Genomic DNA, 23,488 nt, shown 5'->3' on the forward strand with positions numbered 1-23,488 from the left:
TGTGGATTTGAACTCAGCACGTTGCCCTTTTGCAAATGCACTGATTATATACTGACCCTTGGACAAACCCAATTAATTGTGATTGCATGTGATGCCCAAAATGGCAATAATATCAATGCCATTGTTAAGCCCCGCATATACCAAAGTATTATCGGCCAAACCCTGCAAAATTGACAGGTTGAGCCTACAGTCTAGTGTGTTTGGGGGCACTGGACAATTGATTGTCATGGGAGTTAAGAGTCCGGCATGTCCAAATTCGGATCTCCAATCCTTGTACTCTCTCAGTGATAATCCAGTCGCTCTCTCATAAATCGCTGGGCAAAAACACCCCAATTTTCCATTTTGTCAGAATTTTTTTAACTTTTTTCTCTGTAACTTTCAAACAAGAACTAATTTCAATGTAATTTTCGTGCCCAGCACCACACAATTATGTGAAATTGCGTAATCATGCCTCCATTACAAAAACTTTTTACATTTTGTAGTACAGTAATAGTTGTTTGCAGATGATGTCATAATTTCCTGCTCCACCTGCATAGAAACTTTTTCATACAATTTGACATGAAGTCTGATCAGAAGCAGATAAGAGGCCGAGCTGCAGTGAGGTGGGATCAATATACAGCTGTGGCCAAAAGTTTTTAGACTGACACAAATTTCATTTTTCTCAATTTGCCACTTCAGTGATCTTAGATCTTTAGTCAAATGTTTCTATGGTCACTGAAGTATAAATATCAGCATTTCATAAGTTTTTACACTTTATTGACGAATACATCAAGCTTTTGCAAAAACTCAATATTTACAGTGTTGTCCCTTATTTTTCATGACTTCTGTAATTTACCCTGACACGCTGGATATCAACTTCTGGTCCAAATCCAGACTTCTGGCAAACCATTTTTACTTAATCACTGAAGTTTATCACAATTTCTATGTTTTTGCTTGTCCATTCACATTTTGAGAACTGACCACAAGTTCTTAACCCCTTCATGAGCAGAGGTATTTTCGGTTTTGCATTTTCGCTTATTGCTCCCCTTCTTCCCAGAGCCATAACGTTTTTATTTTTCTGTCAATATGGTCGTGTGAGGGCTTTTTTTTTGCGGGACAAGTTGTACTTTTGAGCGACACCATTGGTTTTAACATATCATGTACTAAAACGGGAAAAAAATTCAAAGTTCGGTGAAATTGCAAAAAAGTGCAATCCCTCAGTTTTTTGTTTTGCTTTTTTACTATGTTCACTAAATACTAAAACTGACCTGCCATTATGATTCTCCAGGTCATTACAAGTTCATAGACACCAGACATGTCTAGGTTCTTTTTCATCTAAGTGGTGAAAAAAAAATTCTATACTGGTAATTGGCAGGATTATACGGAAAATTGGTGAGAGACGTACAGTATATGAAAGTATATTATGTCGTAGTCAATAAATGTCAAAGACTAAGAATTCGTCAAAATCCAGAATCTTAATCAAAAGATTGTATAAAAGTTACAAACCAAACACAAAAAATTAGAATACCCAATAATATAAGGGGATTCACCCATCAACGCACAGTGAATGTTCTTTTCACCAACGGCTTTTTTTATCTGTTTTTTTTTTTAGGTGCCTTTTATGGAATAGTATGTATAGCAATGTCAGCAATTGCCTCCTATATGGGAAGTGTGATTCAGGTAAAGTAACCTATTAAAACATCAAACTATCAAAGAAAAATACATTTTTATGGACATATTTTTTTAAGACGAGAAACACTGTAAAAGGGGTTCTTTTGAGCCATACAAAAAAATAGCAAGAAATTCTAATATGTGGAATCCTAATAGTGTGGATAGTACCCAGTATTAGGCCGGGATCACACATATGAGAAACACGGCCGAGTCTCCCATGTTAATACCTGCCACTGCCGCCGGCACTCGGATCGGAGCATACGGCCGCATAGCAATACATGGAGCTGCACGTTCCGATCCCGAGTGCCGGCAGTAGTGCTGGGTATTAACATGCATGATTCGGCGGTGTTTCTCGCACCACATGGCCATTCTGCATAGTGCTACTGCCTATTCACACAGCTATATTTGCAACCACTGGATTTAAAATGATTTTACATTTGCATTTAACATTAACGCCTTGACATTGTGTGATATAGATATCCTAAGTTGGGAGTAAACAATTACCATGATCTATGTGAGATCAAAGTTTGATTCGTAATCTACTATAATGTATGCATGAGGAGAATGGCGCCCCTGACTCTTACCACCTCCCCCAAATCACTTGCAAGTGACTGATGTCTGCCAATGCCATTTACCTGCACCTGTATGTGGAGTCATAATTGCAAGCCAGTTGCATATTTTGTGCTATTTTAGGTGATTGTGCAGTAGACCTGTCCTTTTAATATATTGGACTTAAAGGGTGTGATTCATCAAAGTGTTTTCATGAGAAAGCTGGTGTAAAATGCTTTATAAAGTCATCAAATTTTTGTGCAATGCCAAATATTTTGTGACTTTTTCATGCAAGTTGGCAGCAGTTCCTCTAAGATGGGCAGATTTGGGTGGGACAGGGCATGACTAAATTCACCCATCAAATTCATCAAAAGTGTTGGTATTTCTGACTCCAAAAATTCTACTCCAGTTCTTGACTGGGATATTATTTCTGGCAAGGTACATATGGCTGAGAAGATGTGACTCTTAATGAATTTGGTGCATCGTACTCCCATGAGCCTCTCACACACACTATTCTTAATCAATTGGCCCTGAAGGGTATATGCACAAGGAACTTGTCACACCCGCAGGTGGCGCACGTGGTTTGTAGACCCACTGTGTCACAGGAATGGACCTGCCTAGGAAGGGGCATAGCTAAGTGACTACCTTGTGTTCACTGGAGCTCCTGATGGTGGAGACAGACTGGGCTGCAGGTAGCCACCAGGTACCACTCCTAGGCAGGTGCAGGTACTGCAGCTGCTGATTCTAGAGGTCGGGTTCGCGGATGTAATAAGCAGGTGCTGGGATGCAGTATCAAATGTTGCAGAGCAGAGATTAACTACAGTGGGGAAAAAAGTATTTAGTCAAGTTCTCCCACTTAAAAAGATGAGTGAGGCCTGTAATTGACATCATCGGTAGACCACAACTATGAGAGTAAAAATGAGAATACAAATCCAGAAAATCACCTTGTCTGATTTGGCAAGATTTATTTTTCAAATTATGGTGGAAAATAAGTATTTGGTCACCTAAAAACATGCAAGATTTCTGTCTGTCACAGACCTGTAACTTCTTCCTTAAGAGGCTCCTCTGTCTTCCACTCATTACCTGTAGTAATTGCATCTGTTTGAACTTGTTATCAGTATAAAAGACACCTGTCCACAACCTCAAGCAGTCACACTCCAAACGCCACTATTGAGAAGACCTAAGAGCTGTTGAAGGACACTAGAAGCAAAATTGTAGCTCTGCACCAGGCTGGGAAGACTTAATCTGCAATAGGCAAGCAGCTTGGTGTAATGAAATCAACTGTGGGAGCAATAATACGAAAATGGAAGACATACAAGACCACTGAGGTTGCAGGATTTGGGAATGTTTAGTTTGCAAAAGAGAAGACTGAGAGGAGACTTAATAGCTGTCTACAATTATCTAAAGGGCTGTCACATTGTAGAAGGATCAACTTTATTCTCATTTGCACAAGGAAAGACTAGAAGCAATGGGATAAAACTGAATGGGAGGAGACACAGATTAGATATTAGAAAAAACTTTTTGACAGTTAGAGTGATCAATGAGTGGAACAAGCTGCCACGAGAAGTGGTGAGTTCTCCTTCAATGGAAGTCTTCAAACAGAGGCTGGACAGACATCTGACTGGGATGATTTAGCGAATCCTGCTTTGAGCAGGGGGTTGGACCAGATGGCCCAGGAGGTCCCTTCCAACTCTCCGATTCTATGATTCTATGACTGATAATCTCTCTCGATCTGGGGCTCCAGGCAAGATCTCACCCCGTGGGATCTAAATGATCACAAGAACGGTGAGCAAAAATCCAACAACCACATGGGGGGACCTAGTGAACGACCTGCATAGAACTGGGACCACCCTAACAAAGGCTACCATAAGTAACACACTACGCCGACAGGGACTCAGATCCTGCAGTGCAAGATATGTCCCCCTGCTGAAGCCAGTACATGTCCGGGCCCGTCTGAAGTTTGCTAGAGAGCATTTGGATTATCCTGAAGAGTATTGGGAGAATGTCATATGGTCTGATGAAATCAAAGTAGAACTGTTTGGTAGAAACAAAACTTGTTGTGTTTGGAGGAGACAGAATGTTGAGTTGCCACCTACCTAATGTGAAGCATGGGGTTGGCAACATCATGCTTTGGGGCTGTTTCTCTGCAAAGGGACCAGGACAATTGCTCAGTGTACATGAAAGAATGAATGGGGCCATGTATCCTGAGATTTTGAGTGCAAATCTCCTTCAATCTGCAAGGGCATTGAAAATGAAACATGGATGGGTCTTTCAGCATGATAATGATCCCAAGCACACCACCAGGTCAATGAAGGAGTGGCTTCGTAAGAAGCATATGAAGGTCCTGGAGTGGCCTAGCCAGACCCCATTGAAAACCTTTGGAGGGATTTGAAAGTCTGTGTTGCCCAGCGACAGGCCCAAAACATCACTGCTCTAGAGGAGATCTGCAGGGAGGAATGGGCCAACATTCCATCAACAGCGTGTGCCAATCTTGTGAAGACTTACAGAAAAAGTTTGAGAACTATTTGGTAGAAGCAAAACTCATCGTGTTTGAAGGAGACAGAATGCTGAGTTGCATCCAAAGAACGCCATACCTACTGTGAAGCATGGGGATGGCAATATCAAGCTTTGGTGCTGTTTCTCTGCAAAGGGACCAGGATGACTGATCCATGTACATGAAAGAATGAATGGGGCCATGTATCATGAGCTTTTGAGTGCAAACCTCCTTCTATCAGCAAGGGCATTGAAGAAGAAACGTCCTAGGTTCATTTTTAGAAGAGCTAATAATTTGGGCAATATAGTAGCTCCCTCTATTTTAAATTCCACAATGACCTCAAGCCTCCATTCACAACAACATCCACATGGTTTTTTTCCCTGCAGAAAATGCTCCCCTTGTAAGAAATTAGGGGTGAGAAAACAGTTTGCCCTTTCTTATAAATCCAAAGAAGTCGCGATTAAGGATTTTATTACGTGTGACACAAAGGGGGTGATATATTGCATTATGTGCCCTTGTGAAAAACTCTATATAGGGCATACTAAACGTCCGCTACATGTTAGGATTGGAGAACATTTGCGGAATATCTGCAAGAAGCATACAGGACACCCCCTTTCCAATCATTTCTTGCTACACCATGGAGGCTCCATAAGGAATATTAAATTCACCGGGCTTAAAGTAGTCAACAAAAGTTTGAGGAAAGGCAATTTTATACACCAGATGTCCAGAGAGGAAACCCGATGGATATTTGAACTGGATACTTTGATTCCAAACGGTCTGAATAGTGAGATCGAACTATTTGCTTTTAATGTATGAGTGTTTTTTCAAAGTGATGCAGGCTATATAAGAAGGATCTGTGCTACATGGGGCTATCCCTGAGGAAGGAAACCGAGATTCTGAAACGCGTAGGATTGGCATTCAAGCCCCCTGAGCGCTCAGTTGCTCTCCTTAGCCTGTCACGTGATAACCCACGTGACTGTGATGTCACGCAAGGTCCTGCAGTGTCTCTGCACCTTGCAGGCTTTCCCAGTGCGGCTCCTGTACTTCATACAGACGGCCGATACAGATCTATAAATAGACGTTAGTCACCGGCCGGGACTACGTCTCTTCTTAATACCCTGCTCATTTTCTGGCTTAAGATTTTTGGACTTTATCTCACCGGGGAACTTTTATGAGAAGGACTCTCTGACTCCCTGGATGTCAAGCACCGCTCTTGGGATCTCAGTGTCAGTATGCCAATGCTTGCATAAAAGGTATTACATCTGCTACTTTAGCCCTGTTTTTAGGCATTATTTTTGGCATATAAATTGTCTTACAGGACTTAACCCTTTAGGTATACATTTTGCTGTGAGCTTTTAAATCTCCATGAGAAGAACTATTTGATTCCTGGCGTCAGTACTTTAATGTTTGCATAAAAGGGAATCTATATGCCATTTCAGTTCTATCTATAGACATTTTTAGGCATATAAAATTGTCCTATACGATTCAACCCCTCAGGTATACACTTTAGCGCGAGTTTTTATAGTTTTTTTTTCCCTTTTTAGTCCTTTGATAACAGTTTCACTTATCATGGCTCTGCAGCCCATCACTCTCTGAATGTTCCGCGGGCAGTAGAATGCCGATGGTGGTCGGTGTAGCATTTTCAGATGTCCCTGCCCAACACACGGTCCTGCTTCTGGCAGCAGCGGGCTGTCTCCGGTTTTGCCCGCTGAGCCCCTGATCCATGTAACTGCGGAGCGAAAGGATAGAGCTCTCCGCAAGATTCCACTCGGGGTGTGTCTCTCTGAGCAGCCACCGTCACCTGAATGGCTGCTCTGCACGACTCCGGTCAACGTGCAATCCTCTGTGTTCCAGTCGACACCCGGACGTCCACACTGCAATGCTCTGCTTGGCGCGCGTTAACATGCTCCCCGACGATATCAGTAAGTCTCTCATGCAGCTGCCCCGTCTCTGCACGCTGCGGCCTAATGTACCCCTCGCTGAGGCTGCGATCTGTACCTGCTCAGTGTTTTTGTGGGAAGCCCCTCTCTGTTCCCGCTCAGCACCTTTTCACCTTTTTGTTTACTGTCCCTGGCCATGCCCCCTTCACCCAGGTTACCAGCTCGCTCCAGCTGCAATTGCATTCCCTCCAGCAACAGGAGGTGTGGCCCCAGCAGTTACGGACCCGATACTTCAGCAGCCCAGTCCTCCCTTCTACACGGACACAGGGAGACATGACCGAGGTCACTGACTAGCAGGATACGGAGACGCACTGTACCGAGAGCTTGGATGTTGAAGATAGGTTCTTGTTCACACTCGTAGATATCAAGAAACAGTTCTGGATCTGGCCGCAATAGGACAACTGGAACAGGAGACAGAGTATAGGTACCGCAGACTTGGTTTCAGGAAGGATACCGCCAAAGTGGTCACATGAGCACGGACAAACTACAAGGTAAACAGGAACACAGGATACAGGAACAACTTTAACAGACTAAGGATGGGGGACATGGCAACATACAGTTGCATAAACCAAGACTATTAAGACTAAACTAAAGGGGTTGCTCAGGCACCACCCTATTGGGTTTATATACAAGATGCCTACCATCTATTGAATGGGAGACACCTTGTCATGTGCGCGTGCTGTCCCTTTAAGAGCAGGGAACACGCACGTAACTAGGCATGCTGCTAAAACACAGTGCAGTGCGTACAGAGGAGGAGAACGTTGCTGCAACGGAAGCAGTGAGTAAGCCGGCGTCCCCAAATGATGGGAGGAAGGGAACCATGTGGAGGTGTTGGCAAATGCTACAGAACTTATCTGCTATGGATTATACACATCGAAATCCACAAAAGCAAAAGCCACTGCAGACTTAATTTTGGAAATGCTGTGGATGTGCTGAACATTTCCCCCTTTGCATTGAACAGGGTGAAATCTACACCATAAATTGACATGCTGGATTCACATTAGCAAATTTATGTTGTGTATTTTCTCTGCAGAGTATGAATACTGTACATTTAGTGAAATCAAATCTACGGTGCTACTACAGACATCAAAATTTAAAGGGGCTATCCACTACTCAAGTAAACCCTTCTGAATCCGAAATTTTACCCCCAGTAAAATAATAACACCTATACTCACCTCTGGTGCTAGCGCGGTGAGAGCAATCCCTGCTGCCAATCAACGTTACCTTCACTCCTCTCCTACGGATGGAAATGACATCCAGAGGAAGTGAGAACTGCGGCTGCTCTCACACTTCCTCCAGATGTCTTGATTTGGACAGAAGAGTGTAGCCAGGGCTAATTGGCTCCAGGGATCGCTGGCACCGCGCTGGCACCAGAGGTGAGTATTAGTGATGAGCGACCATGCTCTCCACTACTCGGTACTCGCTCAAGCATCTCACTTTAGAAAGCCAATGAATATGTAGGGATTGTCTGTCACACACTGTAATGCGCAGCCTTGTTGGTTGTGGCATTACAGTGATTGGCAGGCCGCACAGCGTCATCAAGTCTATATCAGACCTGGCACCCACATGCTCGTCACAGTCTACTCCGGAATCAGGCAATGTAGGGAGAGGTTCTGCTGAGCTAGGGAGAGATTTGCTTGTTTCTTAGTTAGTGTAGGTATACCACAATATATTATACACATATCCATCTCAACTAATCGTCCTTATGAGGACTAATCCAGCGGCATAGATATCAGAGGATCCATTCCAGTTCTGTCTGCTGCTGCTGCTTTTACAGATATTTCTAGACATAGCCCCAGGTATCAGAGGCCAGGAATAATTTTGTTTGGATCTTAATCCGGATTATTTGCTTATAAAGCAATCCAGAAAACACCTTTTTTCTGCTCCATTTGCTTGTTGGCACTGCAGAATACAACCACATCCTTTCCATATTACAGTGCTAAAAATCCATCTATTTAAAAAAGTTGTTTGTCCGTCACAGGGATTATATATAAGCGCGCTCAAAATTCTGCCATTTCTGGCCTCCATTTAAATTTTGTTGTAGTGTGCTAGCGAAGTTATTGACACAAGTTTGCTGTTAAAAATAGTTACCTACAGACCAGCTATTTAAAACTGTGGTTTGTCCGTCACACCGATCACATATAAGTTCGCTCAAAATTCTACCATTTGTAGTGAACGTGGAAAATATTGTCCTCCATTTAAAATGGGCAAGGCTGATGGCAAGGGATGGGGAATTGGATGTAATGATGATGGTGATGGGCAAGGCCGAGGCCGTGGGTAAAGCTGAAATTGTGCAACAACAGTCACCCACTTCTTCTCGCCCGACCGTCCTGTCCCAATTACGTACTAGGGGACTGCAGAATACCACTATTGAACTCAGAGCAGTGTCAAAAGGTTGTTGGTTGGATAGCAGATAATGCTTCCAGTCACTTTGCCACCACCAACACCCTGTCTTCCACACGGTCAAGTCTCAGTAGCCATGAGTCTGGGCCACATATACCTCACCCTGATCCTCTTTCCTCTCACCATGTCGAGTGCCTAGAGACAACTGATCTCACACTTGGACACTCCAAAGAGCTGTTCACTTTTCCATTTATAGATTCGGGCCTCTCGCCCAGTCCACTTGAAGCGGGGCAAGAGGAGATCGCATGTAGCGATACCCAAATATTTGAGCAGCCATGGTCACACGAAGGCGACGGTGGGAAAGTGTCACAAGAGGTGGACGATGATGAGACACAATTGCCAGAAAGTCAGGAGGAGGATGAGGGTGCGGAAGTGGAAGACGTGGTGGTGGATGATACAGTAACTGACTGAAGCTGTCAAGAGGACATGCAGAGTAAGGACAGCAGCACACAAGGGGAGGGAGGCATAGCACCCCAACAAGCAGGAAGAATCAGTGTGTTGGCCACAGGCAAAGGGCTGGCAACCGTTCCCCGTAACACCAACTCGACGAAAGTTGGCAGTGCAACTGTTAGGTGTTCCCGAGCCTGGTTGATTTTTAAAGACTCTGCCGATAACCCCAAAAGGCCATTTGCACCACCTGCCAGGCCAGCATCAGCAGGGGTAGCAAAACTACCATCCTGACCACCTCCAGCATGATCAGGCACATAACAGCAAAGCACCCGACTTTGTGGGCCAAACCCCATGGTCCAGGAACTGTGTCTGCGGGTGACACCACTGCTTCTTCTGCTGTTGTGCGTGCAAGCCAATCCCCTATCCATGGGGCATGCAAAGATGCCTCCTGCCTTGCACCTGTCGTTGCACACACTCAACTAGCATGATCAGCAAGCACGTCCACATCCTTCTCCCAGCACAGCATTCAGTTGTCCATACTACAGTCCTTGGAACACAAGCACAAATATGCAGCCAACACCCCACAGGCCACACTACTAAATTCCCACATTTCATAACTGCTTGCACTCGAATTGTTGCCTTTAAGGCTTGTGGAGACAGAAGCTTTCTGCAACCTGATGGTGGCGGCCGTCCCTCAGTACTCGGTCCCCAGCCGCCACTATTTCTCCCGGTGTGCAGTCCCCGCATTACACAAGCACGTGTCCCACAACATTAGCCATGCCCTCAACAATGCAGTTACTGGGAAAGTCCATCTAACCATGGACACGTGGACAAATGCTTGTGGGCAGGGACGCTACATCTCGCTGATGGCACACTGGGTTAACATAGTATAAGCCAAGACCCAGTCGGACCTTGGGATGGAGCACGGCCTCGCAATGCTGAGGATTGCGAGTCCTGGGTCAATCAGGGTTGCCTCCAGTCTACAGCTCCTGCACCTCATCCTTCTCCTCCTCTTCAGCCTCCATCTCCAAAATGACTACATCAGTCACAAGCTGAAAGCATTGCAGCACTGCCTCAGCCAAGCGGCAACAGGCTGTGCTGAAGCTAATATGCTTAGGTGACAAACCACACAATTCTGAAGAGTTGTGGACAGCTCTGAAAAAGTAGGCAGATCTGTGGCTGACACCAGCCAGGCATGGTCATGTGTGACAATGGCCAGAACCTGTTGTTGGCTCTGAGGCAAGGTGAGCTCACACATGTACCATGCCTGGCCCATGAGCTTAACCTCGTGGTTCAGCAGTTTCTTAAAAACCTACCCGGAGCTGCCGGTTCTGCTTGTCAAAGTACGCCACCTGTGTGCCCATTTTAGAAAGTCAGCTACAGCTTCTGACGCCCTTGCCGTGCTTAAGCAGCATTTGCAGCTTCCTGCTCACCGACTGGTGTGTGATGTCCCCACACGTTGGAACGCTACACTGCAGATATTGGGAAGGATTTGTGAGCAGAAGAGGGCAGTTGTTGACTACCAGTATCAACAAGGCCGTCAGTATTCAGTTCAGACTCCACACATAAGACCTCAGGAGTGGACATGGATGTCAGACATATGTACCATCCTCCAAAACTTTGAGGAATCCACGAAGATGGTGAGCAGCGATGATGCCATAATTAGCATCACCATCCCGCTTCTCTGTGTTCTGAAATGCTCTCTGCTCACAATCAAAGAGGATGCATTGCAGGCGGAGCACGATGAGATGGAGCAAGGAACCATACAGAGTGACTTCACACAGCCCAGCATCATCTCATCCCAACGTGGATTGGGTGACAATAAGGAGGAGGAGGAAGAACAGGGGCTAGATTAATGGGCTATAGACGGTACTAACTGCACAACTGTCATACCGTCTGTTCAGCGTGGATGGCCTGAGGACAGGGAGGAGGAGGCGGGGGAGGAGAGTATGGTCAGTTGTCCTCTTGGTGAGGACACGGAAGTCTTACCTGTTAGCAGTCTGGCACACATGGCTGAGTTTATGTTACTCTGCCTTTCCCATGACTCTCGCATTCTCAAAATTTTGGGTGACAGTCATTACTGGTTGGTGACATTTCTAGACCCACGCTACAAGGAGAAAAAATTTGTTATACAGTATGCTCATGCATACCCCCCCAGGAAAACCCATTTTGGCTTTGTTTCTGTTTGTTTTATTGTGAGTCTGTAAAAGTGGCGTAAGACTCTGACGACATTGTTCATATCAGTGACCTGGGAGTCAGAAATGCTTCCAGAGGTCTTCCCCATGCTGTTCCCATGTCATTTGAGCACTGTTCCCATCGATTTAGGCAATATCTAGTCCCTCTGCAGACCGCCGGGGGGCTGCCGGAAAAATGCTCGAGTTTCCCATAGACTTACATTGGGCTCATTCCAGTTTGCTCGGCCCGAGCAACGAGCACCCGAGCATTTTAGTGCTCGCCCATCATTAGTGAGTATACAGTGCCTTGAGAAAGTATTCGGCCCCCTGGAACTTTTCAACCTTTTCCCACATATCATGCTTCAAACATAAAGATACCAAATGTAAATTTTTGGTGAAGAATCAAGAAGAAGCGGGACATAATTGGGAAGTTGAACGAAATTTATTGGTTATTTTAAATTTTTGTGGAAAGTCAAAAACTGAAAAGTGGGGCGTGCAATATTATTCGGCCCCTTTAACTTAATACTTTGTTGCACCACCATTTGCTGCGATTAAAGTTGAAAGTCACTTGGGATATGTCTCTATCAGTTTTGTACATCGTGAGACTGAAATTCTTGTCCATTCTTCCTTGGCAAACAGCTCGAGCTCAGTGAGGTTTGATGGAGATAGTTTGTGAACAGCAGTTTTCAGCTCTTTCCACAGATTCTCAATTGGATTCAGGTCTGGACTTTGACTTGGCCATTCTAATACCTAGATACGTTTACTTGTGAACCATTCCATTGTAGATTTTGCTTTATGTTTGGGATCATTATCTTGTTGGAAGACAAATCTCCGTCCCAGTCTCAGGTCTTTTGCAGACTCCATCAGGTTTTCTTCAAGAATGGTCCTGTATTTGGCTCCATCCATCTTCCCATCAATTTTAACCATCTTCCCCATCCCTGCTGAAGAAAAGCAGGCCCAAACCATGATGCTGCCACCACCATGTTTGACAGTGGGGATGGTGTGTTCAGGGTGATGAAGCTGTGTTGCCTTTAAGCCAAACATATCGTTTGGCATTGTTGCCAAAAAGTTCGATTTTGGTTTCATCTGACCAGAGCACCTTCTTCCACATGTTTGGTGTGTCTCCCAGGTGGCTTGTTGCAAACTTTAAGCAACATTTTTTATGGATATCTTTGAGAAATTGCTTTCTTTTCTTCTTGCCACTCTTCCATAAAGGCCAGATTTGTGCAGTGTATGACTGATTGCTGTCCTTTGGACAGACTGACCCACCTCAGCTGTAGATCTCTGCAGTTCATCCAGAGTGATCATGAGCCTCTTGGCTGAATCTCTGATCAGTCTTCTCCTTGTTTCAGATGAAAGTTTAGAGGGACGGCCGGGTCTTGATAGATTTGCAATGGTATGATACGCCTTCCATTTCAATATGATCGCTTGCACAGTGCTCCTTGGGATGTATAAAGTTTTGGAAATCATTTTGTATCCAAATCCAGCTTTAAACTTCTCCACAACAGTATCACGGACCTGACAGTTGTGTTCCTTGGTCTTCATGATGCTCTCTGTGGTTCAAACAGAACCCTGAGACTATCACGGAGCAGGTACATTTATAGGGAGATTTGATTACACTCAGGTGGATTATATTTATCATCATTAGTCATTTAGGGCAACATTTGATCATTCAGAGATCCACAATGAACTTCTAGAGTGAGTTTGCTGCACTGAAAGTAAAGGGGCCGAATAATATTGCATGCCCCACTTTTCAGTTTTTGAATTTCCACAAAAATTTAAAATAACCAATAAATTTCATTCAATTTCACAATTGTGTTTCACTTGTTGTTGATTCTTCACCAAAAATTTACATTTGGTATCTTTATGTTAGAAGCATGATATGTGCGAAAAGGTTTAAAAGTTCCAGGGGGCCAAATACTTTCGCAAGGCACTGTATATGTTATTATTTTATTGGGAGTAAACATATGGATTCAGAAGGGTTTGTCCGAAGGAGAGAAGAGTGTAGCCAGCGCTGATTGGCTCCAGGGATGACATAATTATGTCACACAAGCCCCGGGAGAGCCAGTGCTGACTCCTCATCGGAAGTGAGTATAGGTGTTATTATTTTACTGGGGGGGAACATAAGGATTAAGAAGGGGTTGTCCAAGTAGTGGACAACACCTTTATGTCTGGAAAATTCACATGGAAAATTGACTGCATATACTCGTACATGTGTATACATGAACTAAAAGGGCAGGAAATTGGCTTTAAAGCACTAATTTTCCTTGTAATTGATATAATTATAAGGTGCTCTTGTAATGAATCATTATAATTATGCATGGACCAATAAACATTTAGTGTATGCCCCAAGGAAAATGGTATGATCAAAGTCTGTATTCTTGTAGAAAATATATTTTATATGTAAGTTTATAATAATCAATCTCTGTATTCAGCTTCAGGAAGCAACACTTGTGTTTATACACTGGAATACTTGGCACCTCTGTAAGTTATATCAGGCCACGGTCACAAATTTCAGTTCCAGCACAATATGTTTCATTATGTATTGCTTCTAACAAGGAAGGAAAGAATAAATAAAAGCTTTATACAGTTATTTCCTGTTGGATCTGATCCTGAAAAAAGAGCAGCAAAGGTTGGTGAGGCCAAATAATCTCATGTCTTCAAACATATTTACCAATTTTATAATTTGGTCTTTACCACTGACCTCCATGCCCATAGTCCAGTAATGTGTGTGGTGTCTTTTATGGTACTGCAATGCCTTTGGCAGGATAAGGCAGTCACAGACATCCAACTACTATACTATAACATGGAACTGAAAAAGTTCAGTTTCTTGTCACTGAATAAAAAAGAGAAACAAAGGACTGTTATTAAACATCATGATTCCAAGTGCAGCTATAGCAACCCGGCATCTCAAGAGTTTGACATATGGAGAGTCCTCCCTCTCTAAGCCTGTCAGGGGCCCTACAATGCCATTAGAGGGGTGCTGATGGGTTACTGTGGCAAGCGGAGGACTAGCAATGTTCTCCAAGTCTACCATACACAAATGCCAATTAGATCCTGTCATAACACTGAGTGACGTGGAAACATATGGCCGCAACAGCCTTATTAATTACAAAATATAATACTAAACACATAATGCCAAAATGACTAACAATTCTACAGATGAGGTGATCCTGAATGGCACCCTACCAGGCAGCACGAGGCTAAAGAATCCCATTGTACCACTCCTACTCAGGGTAAGAAATGTCACGGTGCTGTCCACTCTACCATTTCAACCTGTTGCCTGGGAAGCATTCAGAGGAAGTGCTACTGTAAACCACAACTCAAAAACAACCCCATTAATCAAGAACATCCCTGACCTCCTCACCTCCAGCTACTATGGCATAGATATAGACATAGATATAGAAGAAAAAGACAATCAAAACTGTCAATCCACTGCCAAAGTATAAAGGGTGGTTGGGTAGGTCTTGATCTGAAGTGAAAGATGATGCTCCTTGGCTGTTCCTCTTCTACTTAAGGTACCCAGAATCCTCTACCCATTTAGAGAAATTTCTTGCCCAATCCTAGCTTAGTCCATACCTATGTGACCTATGATTCACCCACTCCATCCCTTATTTTACTTCCTTGATTGTGCCAAAAACAGTATTAAGTTAACCATTTTCCAGCCTCCCTCCTTCCAAAGTCTGTCATGTCTGGGCCTACATTTTAAGATTTACGGCCCTATCTTAAAAAACACTCCTCCTCCCAAGTTTTTATCCTCTTAATATACTGCAGTCATCACATTACATAAAACTGTGCACTTACAATTGCTCATTTTGCCTTTCTACCCAGGAAATTCTTCTGCTTTCTTTGCTATTTTTAGAATCAGAAAGTCTCTTGTCCCTGCAGAAATTACTCCTTTCTTCAACTCCAGACCCAGCTACTCTGCTCCTCCTAGCTGCCATTGACTTTTGCTGTGAATAAAGAGTCATATAGGCAAAATTTACACCTCTGGCCTTGACTGACGCTGGCTCTGCATTAAACCTGAAGATTAACATCATATCTGCAGGTTAATAGCTTTTTTCTGGTGACAGGTTCTCTTTAATTACGTGATTTCATATACCTAATGGAAAACAGATACATTAGTTGGGTAGAAAGGCAAAATGAGCAATTGTAAGTACACAGTGCCATGACATATTCACTTAACTTCTAGTGATGAGCGAACATGCTCACTACTAGTCGTTACTGGCCCGAGTATCGCTATACTTGCGGTACTTGGCGAGCACAGAGTATTTCTGGGATTATTCGGCTGGAGCTCGGGTCTCCGCCCTGCAATTTTGGCACTCTTTAGAGCGCCAATCAACATGCAGGTGTAGGGAAGTGGACTGACCTATGGACCTGTCTGAAGTAGGAAAGTGAATGTAAAGACGGGCAGTAAATATACTTGACGGGAATTTGTATATACGTGTGGGGAAACAGCTGGAATCAGGAAGAGATGGTGTAGGACCTGGTTCTGGCCACTAGGGGGAGACAAAGAACAGCAGGAAAAGGAGACGGTGCAGTACTGAAGTTTGGCCACTAGAAGGAGACAAAGAAAGCAGGGAAACGACATAACAGCAGCTAATACTTAAGAAACCGAATAGTCATTGTGGGTGGAGTTACAGGGACTCGAGAGGGGAAATCCCAGGCAGGGGAATAAAAAGGGAGAGAAAGCCCCAGGGAAGCCAGTCCAGGAGGAGGAGTTCAGCACAGGAAGAGACTGAAGAAGGAAGAGCTCCGGAAGGGACTGGAAGGAGAGACAGTCAGGGGGGAGGCCCTGACAGGATAGCCGCAGGACAGAGGATGCCCAGGGGTTCCAGACAGACGGACTCAGCCAGGGGAAGCGCTGTGGTGCTGGGCCTAAGGCAGCCACAGTCACAGTGAAAGAACCGCGAGGGATGTCGCTATAAGAGAAGGTAGGAGGTGAAAGGTACCCGGGCCTGTGCGTGAAAGCTGTCGTGCTGCTTTGGTCGTCTAGAGGACGGCCAATAAAGAGGACCTGTTTGAATGCACGTTGGTTTCTGTCTTCAGTCTGTTCGTGGCGGAAAGGGACCACCCCCTCAGTCGGCACACGTACTACACAGGGATTGTCTGGCACGCAATGTAATGTCACAGCCATCTTTGTTGTGGCATTACAGTGATTGGCTGGCCGCACAGCATCATCAGGTCTATAAGAGACCTGACACCGCCCTGCTCGTCACAGTCAGGTCGTGAATCAGTCAGTATAGGTAGAGCTGCTGCTGAGATAGGGACAGATTTGTGCTTTTATTAGTTAGTGTGGGTATACCATCACAGAATCCACAAATCCAGCTAAACAAACAGTCCTTCTAAGGACTAATTACAGGGCACATAGATTGCAGTGCTAGGTAGGCAGGGAGTGTATGTGCGTATATACACATCAGTGCAAGGCATGCAAGCACTGTGTGTGGGTATGTAGATATCATTGCATACATCAAAAGGGTCCATTACTGTCTGCTGCTGCTGCCTATTACATATATAAAAAAAATAAAAAAAATAAATACCCTTATTATCATTATTACCTTTATGCATTATTTGCAGTTTATTTTTTTACTTTTTAGTTCATGATATTTGTGTTTTTTGCTTACTGTTTACTCTGCCTATTACATATATAACTAGCTCCAGATATCAGTGGCTAGGAATATTTTTTTTTTTTTTGCACCACAATTCTGATTGTTTTATTCCAATGCAATCCAGGGCCCTTTTTTTTCTCCATTTGCTTCTTGACCCTGCAGACTACTGCCAGATCCTTATAATACTACAGCATGAAAATCCAGCAATTTTAAACGCCTTTGCTCGTCCCAGGCATCACATCTGAGTGCGCAGAAAATTCTGGCATTTTTTGTGGTACTGTAGTATTTTTGGAGTGTCTTATTCAATTTTTTTACTCCATTTTTCTGCCAAAAACTTTTTTAGCTGCCAAAAAAATATTTATCTGCCCAAAAAAATTTAGCTGGCAAAAAAAATATTTATCTGCCCCAAAAAAATATTTAGCTAGAGTTCATATATTTAACACTGTGTTTTGTCCGCCACACGCAGCGCATATCATTGTGCTAAATATTTTACAATTTTAGTCCTCCAAAGACTTTTTTTTGTAGTGTCATAGCCTAATTATTGACACAACTTTTGTGACCCAAAAAAACGAGGTCACATATTGAAGAGTCTGGTAGCTCAGTCACACGCTGGATCTATCTGTGACCTACATACTCTGCCATTTCAGGGCTACATTCCACTGTATTTGCTGTCTGTGAACCTATTTCTATACACTATTTTGGGGTACAAATTGTAAAAATACAGGCCACATATTGAAGAGTCTGGTATCTCAGTCAAATGTTAGATCTATCTGTGGCCTACATATTGTGCCATTTTAGGGCTACATTCCACTGTATTTGCTGTCTGTGAACCTATTTCTATACATTATTTTGGGGTGAAAATTGTAAAAATACAGGCCACATATTGAAGAGTCTGATGCGACGCTCGCTAGGGCCTTGGGTACTCGGTCCGGGCCGGTCGGTTCTTCAGGGGATGTAACGGCAGCAGTGACCTGGTCCGTGGCCCTGGGGCATGCAATAAAATGATTTTGGGGAATGTTTATAGGGGATTAGTTTGTGATGCCACCCATGGTGTTAGGCAATAAGGGGATGGCCAATGCTGCCTAAGGAGACCGCTGGGGCCGTTAGTGATGCAGCAGAGCTGTTACAGCTCTCCACGGGTAGAGCTAGGCCTCAGGGCAGTTATAGCTCTTATAAGGGATAGTGACACGTTGGGGTGCAGTACTGAGGAAATAATGATTAACAACAGACACATGAACTGTAGTTTCCTTTACCTTTACTTGATGGTTTGGAATGCAGACCAGAGCACTGCTAACAGATGGAAATGGAGTTCCAGACAGCCTGGAAGCAATCTAGGGTCCCTTAAGCCAGATGGAGTTGGAGGCCTCCTTGCTGCGCTGTTCTCTGAGGTCCTTGCTGTTTAAAGCTGTGCCCGAGCCTCTGTTCTTTATGGTCACTGTACTTGCCCGTATGGCAGGCAGCTTGAGCCTATTGCAGGTGTCGCTCCTTTGTGGCGGCTCTGGGCTCTGATATGCTGCTGTGCCCAGAGTGTCTGATGGGCCAGGTGACCTGCAGCTCCCTGCCCTCCAGATATAGCTGCTAGGACTGTTGTACCCATGCAGCCACAGAATCCAGCGTCCGGTTCTAGCGCTCTGTTCTGGGGTGAGCTTGGTCACAGCTCCACTCCCCAGCTTTTCCTAGACTTCTCTCTTCCTCTAGCTCTTCTCTGACTCAGACTGCAACTCTCATCTGGGGATGAGCTCCTCACTCTTCCAGTCCCCACCACTGATTGCCTAATCACGCCTCCAGGCCAGAACTATTAGGGAAGCTCCCCCTAAAACTGGGTTTTGAGCTACCCCTCCTGGTGTGGAGCCAGGAAAATTGTTGAATGCTGATGTTACCTGACCAGGGAACTCCTCCTTGCTTCCAGGCATGACATCACCCCCTGTGAGGGAGGTAATGCCACAGTGGCAATTGGACTCCTGGGGTGGCACATCTGGTATCTCAGTCAAACACCAGATCTATCTGTGGCCTACATATTGTGCCATTTCAGGGCTACATTCCACTGTATTTGCTGTCTGTGACCCTATTTCTATACACTATTTTGGGGTACAAATTGTAAAAATACTGGTCACATATTGAAGAGTCTGGTATTTCCGTCAGACGCCAGATCTATCTGTGGGCAACAAATTTTGGCATTTCAGGCCTCCCTTCTCCTTTTTTGCTGTGTCTTGCCCTAGTTATTGACACCAGTTTGATAACCAAAAATAAATTTTTACCTACTGTCCAGATATTTTAAAGTGTGGTTTTCCCGCACACGGATCACATACAAGTTCGCTACCAATTCAGCCATTTGTAGTGAACGTGGAAAATAAACAAGTCCATTTAAAATGGGCAAGGTGCATGGCAAGGGACAGGGAAGTGGACGTGATGGTGATGGTGCATGCAGAGGCCGAGGCCGTGGGCAAGCTGAAATTGTGCCACAAGAAACACGGACATCTTCAAGAATGACCTTCCTGTCCGAACACCACTAGTGTCAAAAGGTTGTTGGTTGGATTGCGGATAATTTTTCCACTCACTTTTCCACCACCAACAGCATCATGTCTTCCACACATTCAAGTCTGAGTATCCGTGAGTCTGGACCACATATTCATCACCCTGATCCTCCTTCCTCCCACCATTCCGAATGCCCGGAGACAACTGATTCCACACTTGGACACTCCAAAGAGCTGCTCACTTTTCCATTTATAGATTTGGGCCTCTCATCCTGTGCATTTGAAGCTGGGCAAGATGGGATCTTATGTAGCGATGCCCAAATATTTGAGCAGCCACAGTTACACAAAGGCAACGGTGGGAACGTGTCACAAGAGGTGGACGATGATGAGACACAATAACTAGCAAGTCGGGAGGAGGACCAGGGTGCTGAAGTGGAATCTGAGGTGGTGGATGATATAGTAACTAACCCAACCTGGCAGGAGGACATGCAGAGTGAGGACAGCAGCACACAGGGGAGGGAGGCGTAGCACCCCAACAGGCAGGGAGAAGCGGTGTGTTGGCCGCAGACAGAAGGCAGGCAACTGTTCCTTGTAACACCAGCACGAAGGAAGTTGGCAGTACAACTGTTAGGTCTTCCAGAGTCTGGTTTGTTATGAATGAGTCACCGAAGGAGGAAAAAACAAAAATACAAGCTAAGTCCAGAAAACCGGAGAGGTTGGTAGCTATCGGATTGCAGACCCCTGATCCGATCCACAACAACTAACAGTAGCCGTGGGGGGTTCCTACGATGCCCTAGACCCCTCGATCACAGCCGGAGAACTAAATAGGCCTAAAGAAAGAAAGGGGAAATCTAAACTGCCTCAGAACAGACCCAAAGCAATAGGCAGCCCCCAACATATAATGACGGTGAAGCAAGATGAAAACACTAACACAGATAGAAAGATAGGTTGAGCAAACGAAGGGGCCCAAGCTAACTAAAAAGGACAGGATAGAAAAGCTGCTGTCTGCAATCCGTAAAAAACCCTACCAAAAAATGTCCCAACCGACTGATAGGAAAAACAGGCCCTGAATTCTCTAGGACTTCAAAATGACTATATCAGCACTCAGGTAAATTCTGAAGACAGAGCAAAGAGAAAAAACTGATCAGAGCCAAAAATGGAACTCAGCACCCCCCCGACCGGGGATGGCTGAACTCCAAAAAACAAGGTAAACAAAACAAAACTAATAAGTTCAATAGCAGCGCAAAAACTTATCTTTGGGAAGCAGGAATCAGACTGGTCTCCAAGAATCCAGCAGAGAAATCACCAGCGACTCAGAAGGGTGTCGGCTGCCTTATATCCAGTCAGAAGTTCCTGTTACCCGGTCATCATCTACAAGATCAGGTGTTTGGTAATCAGCCTCACTACCTTCCTTCACCAGAAGAGGGAGTTCATCAGACATCGACGGTGAAGGGGGAAATGAACTCACAACAGTACCTCCCCCTTGAGGAGGGGTCACCGAACCCTCATCCACGCCACCAGGGCGATCAGGATGGGCCCGATGAAAGACACGAACCAATCTTTCGGTATGAATATTGGATGCAGGGACCCAAGAATTATCCTCCTGGCCATAACCCTTCCATTTAACCAAATACTGGAGTCTCCGTCTAGCCAGGCGAGAATCCAGTATCTTCTCAACCTCATATTCCACAATACCTTCAACCAATACCGGGTCAGGAGGTGCCACCACAGGAACTACTGGCTCAACAAACCTCTTTAACAGAGACTTATGAAACATGTTATGGATCTTAAATGTAACAGGAAGAGCCAATCAAAAAGAGACTGGATGAAGAATCTCCAAAATCTTGTAAGGTCCAATAAATCTAGGTTTAAACTTTGGAGAGGCCACCTTCATAGCGATATTCTTTGATGACAACCAAACCATATCACCCACCTTAAACTGATGACCAATGGTCCTATGCCGGTTGGAAAACTGCTGGGCCTTTTCCTGGGAGAGACACAACTTATCCACCACTTGGTCCCAGATCTGGTGCATTCTCTCCACCACAGTGTCAACACCTGGGCAGGCAGAAGGCTCCACCTGCCATGAAGAGAATCGAGGATGAAACCCAAAGTTACGAAAAAAAAGGTGACATCAAAGTGGCAGAACTAGCTCTATTATTTAAAGCAAATTCGGCCAAGGGCAAAAATGAAACCCAATCATCCTGATCAGCAGAAATAAAACATCTCAAATACGACTGCAAAGTCTGGTTTGTTCTCTCCGTCTGCCCATTGGTCTGAGGGTGAAACGCAGAGGAGAAGGACAACTGAATTCCCAGCTTGGAACAGAAAGTCCTCCAAAATCTAGACACAAACTGAACTCCTCTGTCAGATACAATGTTCTCAGGAATCCCGTGCAAGCGAACCACCTGTTGCAAAAACAAGGGCACCAACTCTGAGGAAGATGGCAACTTAGGAAGTGGTACAAGATGGACCATCTTAGAGAATCTATCACAAATCACCAAAATAACAGTCATTCTCTGAGAGACAGGCATATCAGAGATAAAATCCATTGAAATATGGGTCCATGGCCTCCTGGGCACCGGCAAAGGCATCAACAACCCACTAGAGCGAGAACAAGGTTTAGACCGAGAGCAAGTCCCACAGGACTGCACAAAATTCCTGACATCACGAGACAAGGCGGGCCACCAAAAAGACCGACTCACCAAATCTCTAGTACCAAAAATACCTGGATGACCAGCCAATGCAGAGCAATGAACTTCAGACATCACTCACTTCCTCCACTGGTCAGGAACATACAATTTTCCAATGGGACAACGCTCAGGTTTGTCCTCCTGAAACTCTTCCAGAGCACGTCTCAAATTGGGAGAGATGGCAGAAAGAACTACCCCCTCACCTAAGATGGTAGCAGGCTTGGTCACAACAGGAGAATCAGCAAAGAAACTCCTAGAGAGGGCGTCTGCCTTGACATTCTTAGTGCCCGGAAGAAAAGAGACCACAAAATCAAAACGTGTGAAAAATAAGGCCCACCTAGCCTGTCTAGGATTCAAGCGTTTGGCCGACTCCAGGTAAATCAAATTCTTGTGGTCAGTAAGGACCATGACTTGATGTTTAGCTCCCTCCAACCAATGTCTCCACTCCTCAAATGCCCATTTCATGGCTAACAGTTCCCGATTCCCCACATCATAGTTACGTTCGGATGGGGAGAACTTTCGGGAAAAGAAAGCACAGGGATTCATTTTAGATGTTACAGGATCTTTTTGGGACAAAACAGCTCCTGCACCAATCTCAGAAGCGTCCACCTCTACCTGAAACGGGAGTGAGACATAAGGTTGCCGCAAAACAGGAGCAGAAGTGAATCTTCGCTTCAGCTCCTGAAAGGAAGAAACAGCCTCCGGAGACCAATTCAGCACATCAGCACCCTTCTTAGTCAAATCAGTCAGTGGTTTGGCAATACCAGAAAAATTAGCTATAAATTTACGATAAAAATTAGCAAAACCCAAAAACTTCTGGAGGGCCTTCAAAGAAGTGGGCTGAACCCAATCATAAATGGCCTGTACCTTGGCCGGGTCCTTTTCAATAGTTGACGGAGACAAAATAAATCCCAAAAATGAAATCCTCTGTACACCAAAAAGGCATTTTGATCCCTTGACGTACAGGGAATTCTCCATCAAAATCCGGAACACAGTCCGAACATGTTCCACATGAGAGTCCCAATCCTTGGAAAAGATCAAAATATCATCCAGATAGATGATCAAAAATTTATCCACCAAGTCTCGGAAAATATCATTCATGAAGCACTGGA

At 44.6% G+C, this 23,488-nt stretch overlaps 1 protein-coding gene across 1 annotated transcript in view; it reads left to right on the forward strand.

Annotated features, from left to right (window-relative positions):
- LOC141048955 (sodium-coupled monocarboxylate transporter 1-like) overlaps positions 1–23,488 on the forward strand; it is a 125,296-nt gene that overhangs the window by 44,180 nt on the left and 57,628 nt on the right. Inside the window, exon 10 of the mRNA XM_073545024.1 lies at positions 1,592–1,659. Coding sequence (XP_073401125.1) covers positions 1,592–1,659 — 68 coding nt within the window. The remainder of the gene's footprint in view (positions 1–1,591; positions 1,660–23,488) is intronic.

Source organism: Dendrobates tinctorius, unplaced genomic scaffold, assembly GCF_039654945.1.
Source record: "Dendrobates tinctorius isolate UK_male_01 unplaced genomic scaffold, ASM3965494v1 ptg000139l, whole genome shotgun sequence".
In the NCBI taxonomy this organism is placed as follows: domain Eukaryota; kingdom Metazoa; phylum Chordata; class Amphibia; order Anura; family Dendrobatidae; genus Dendrobates; species Dendrobates tinctorius.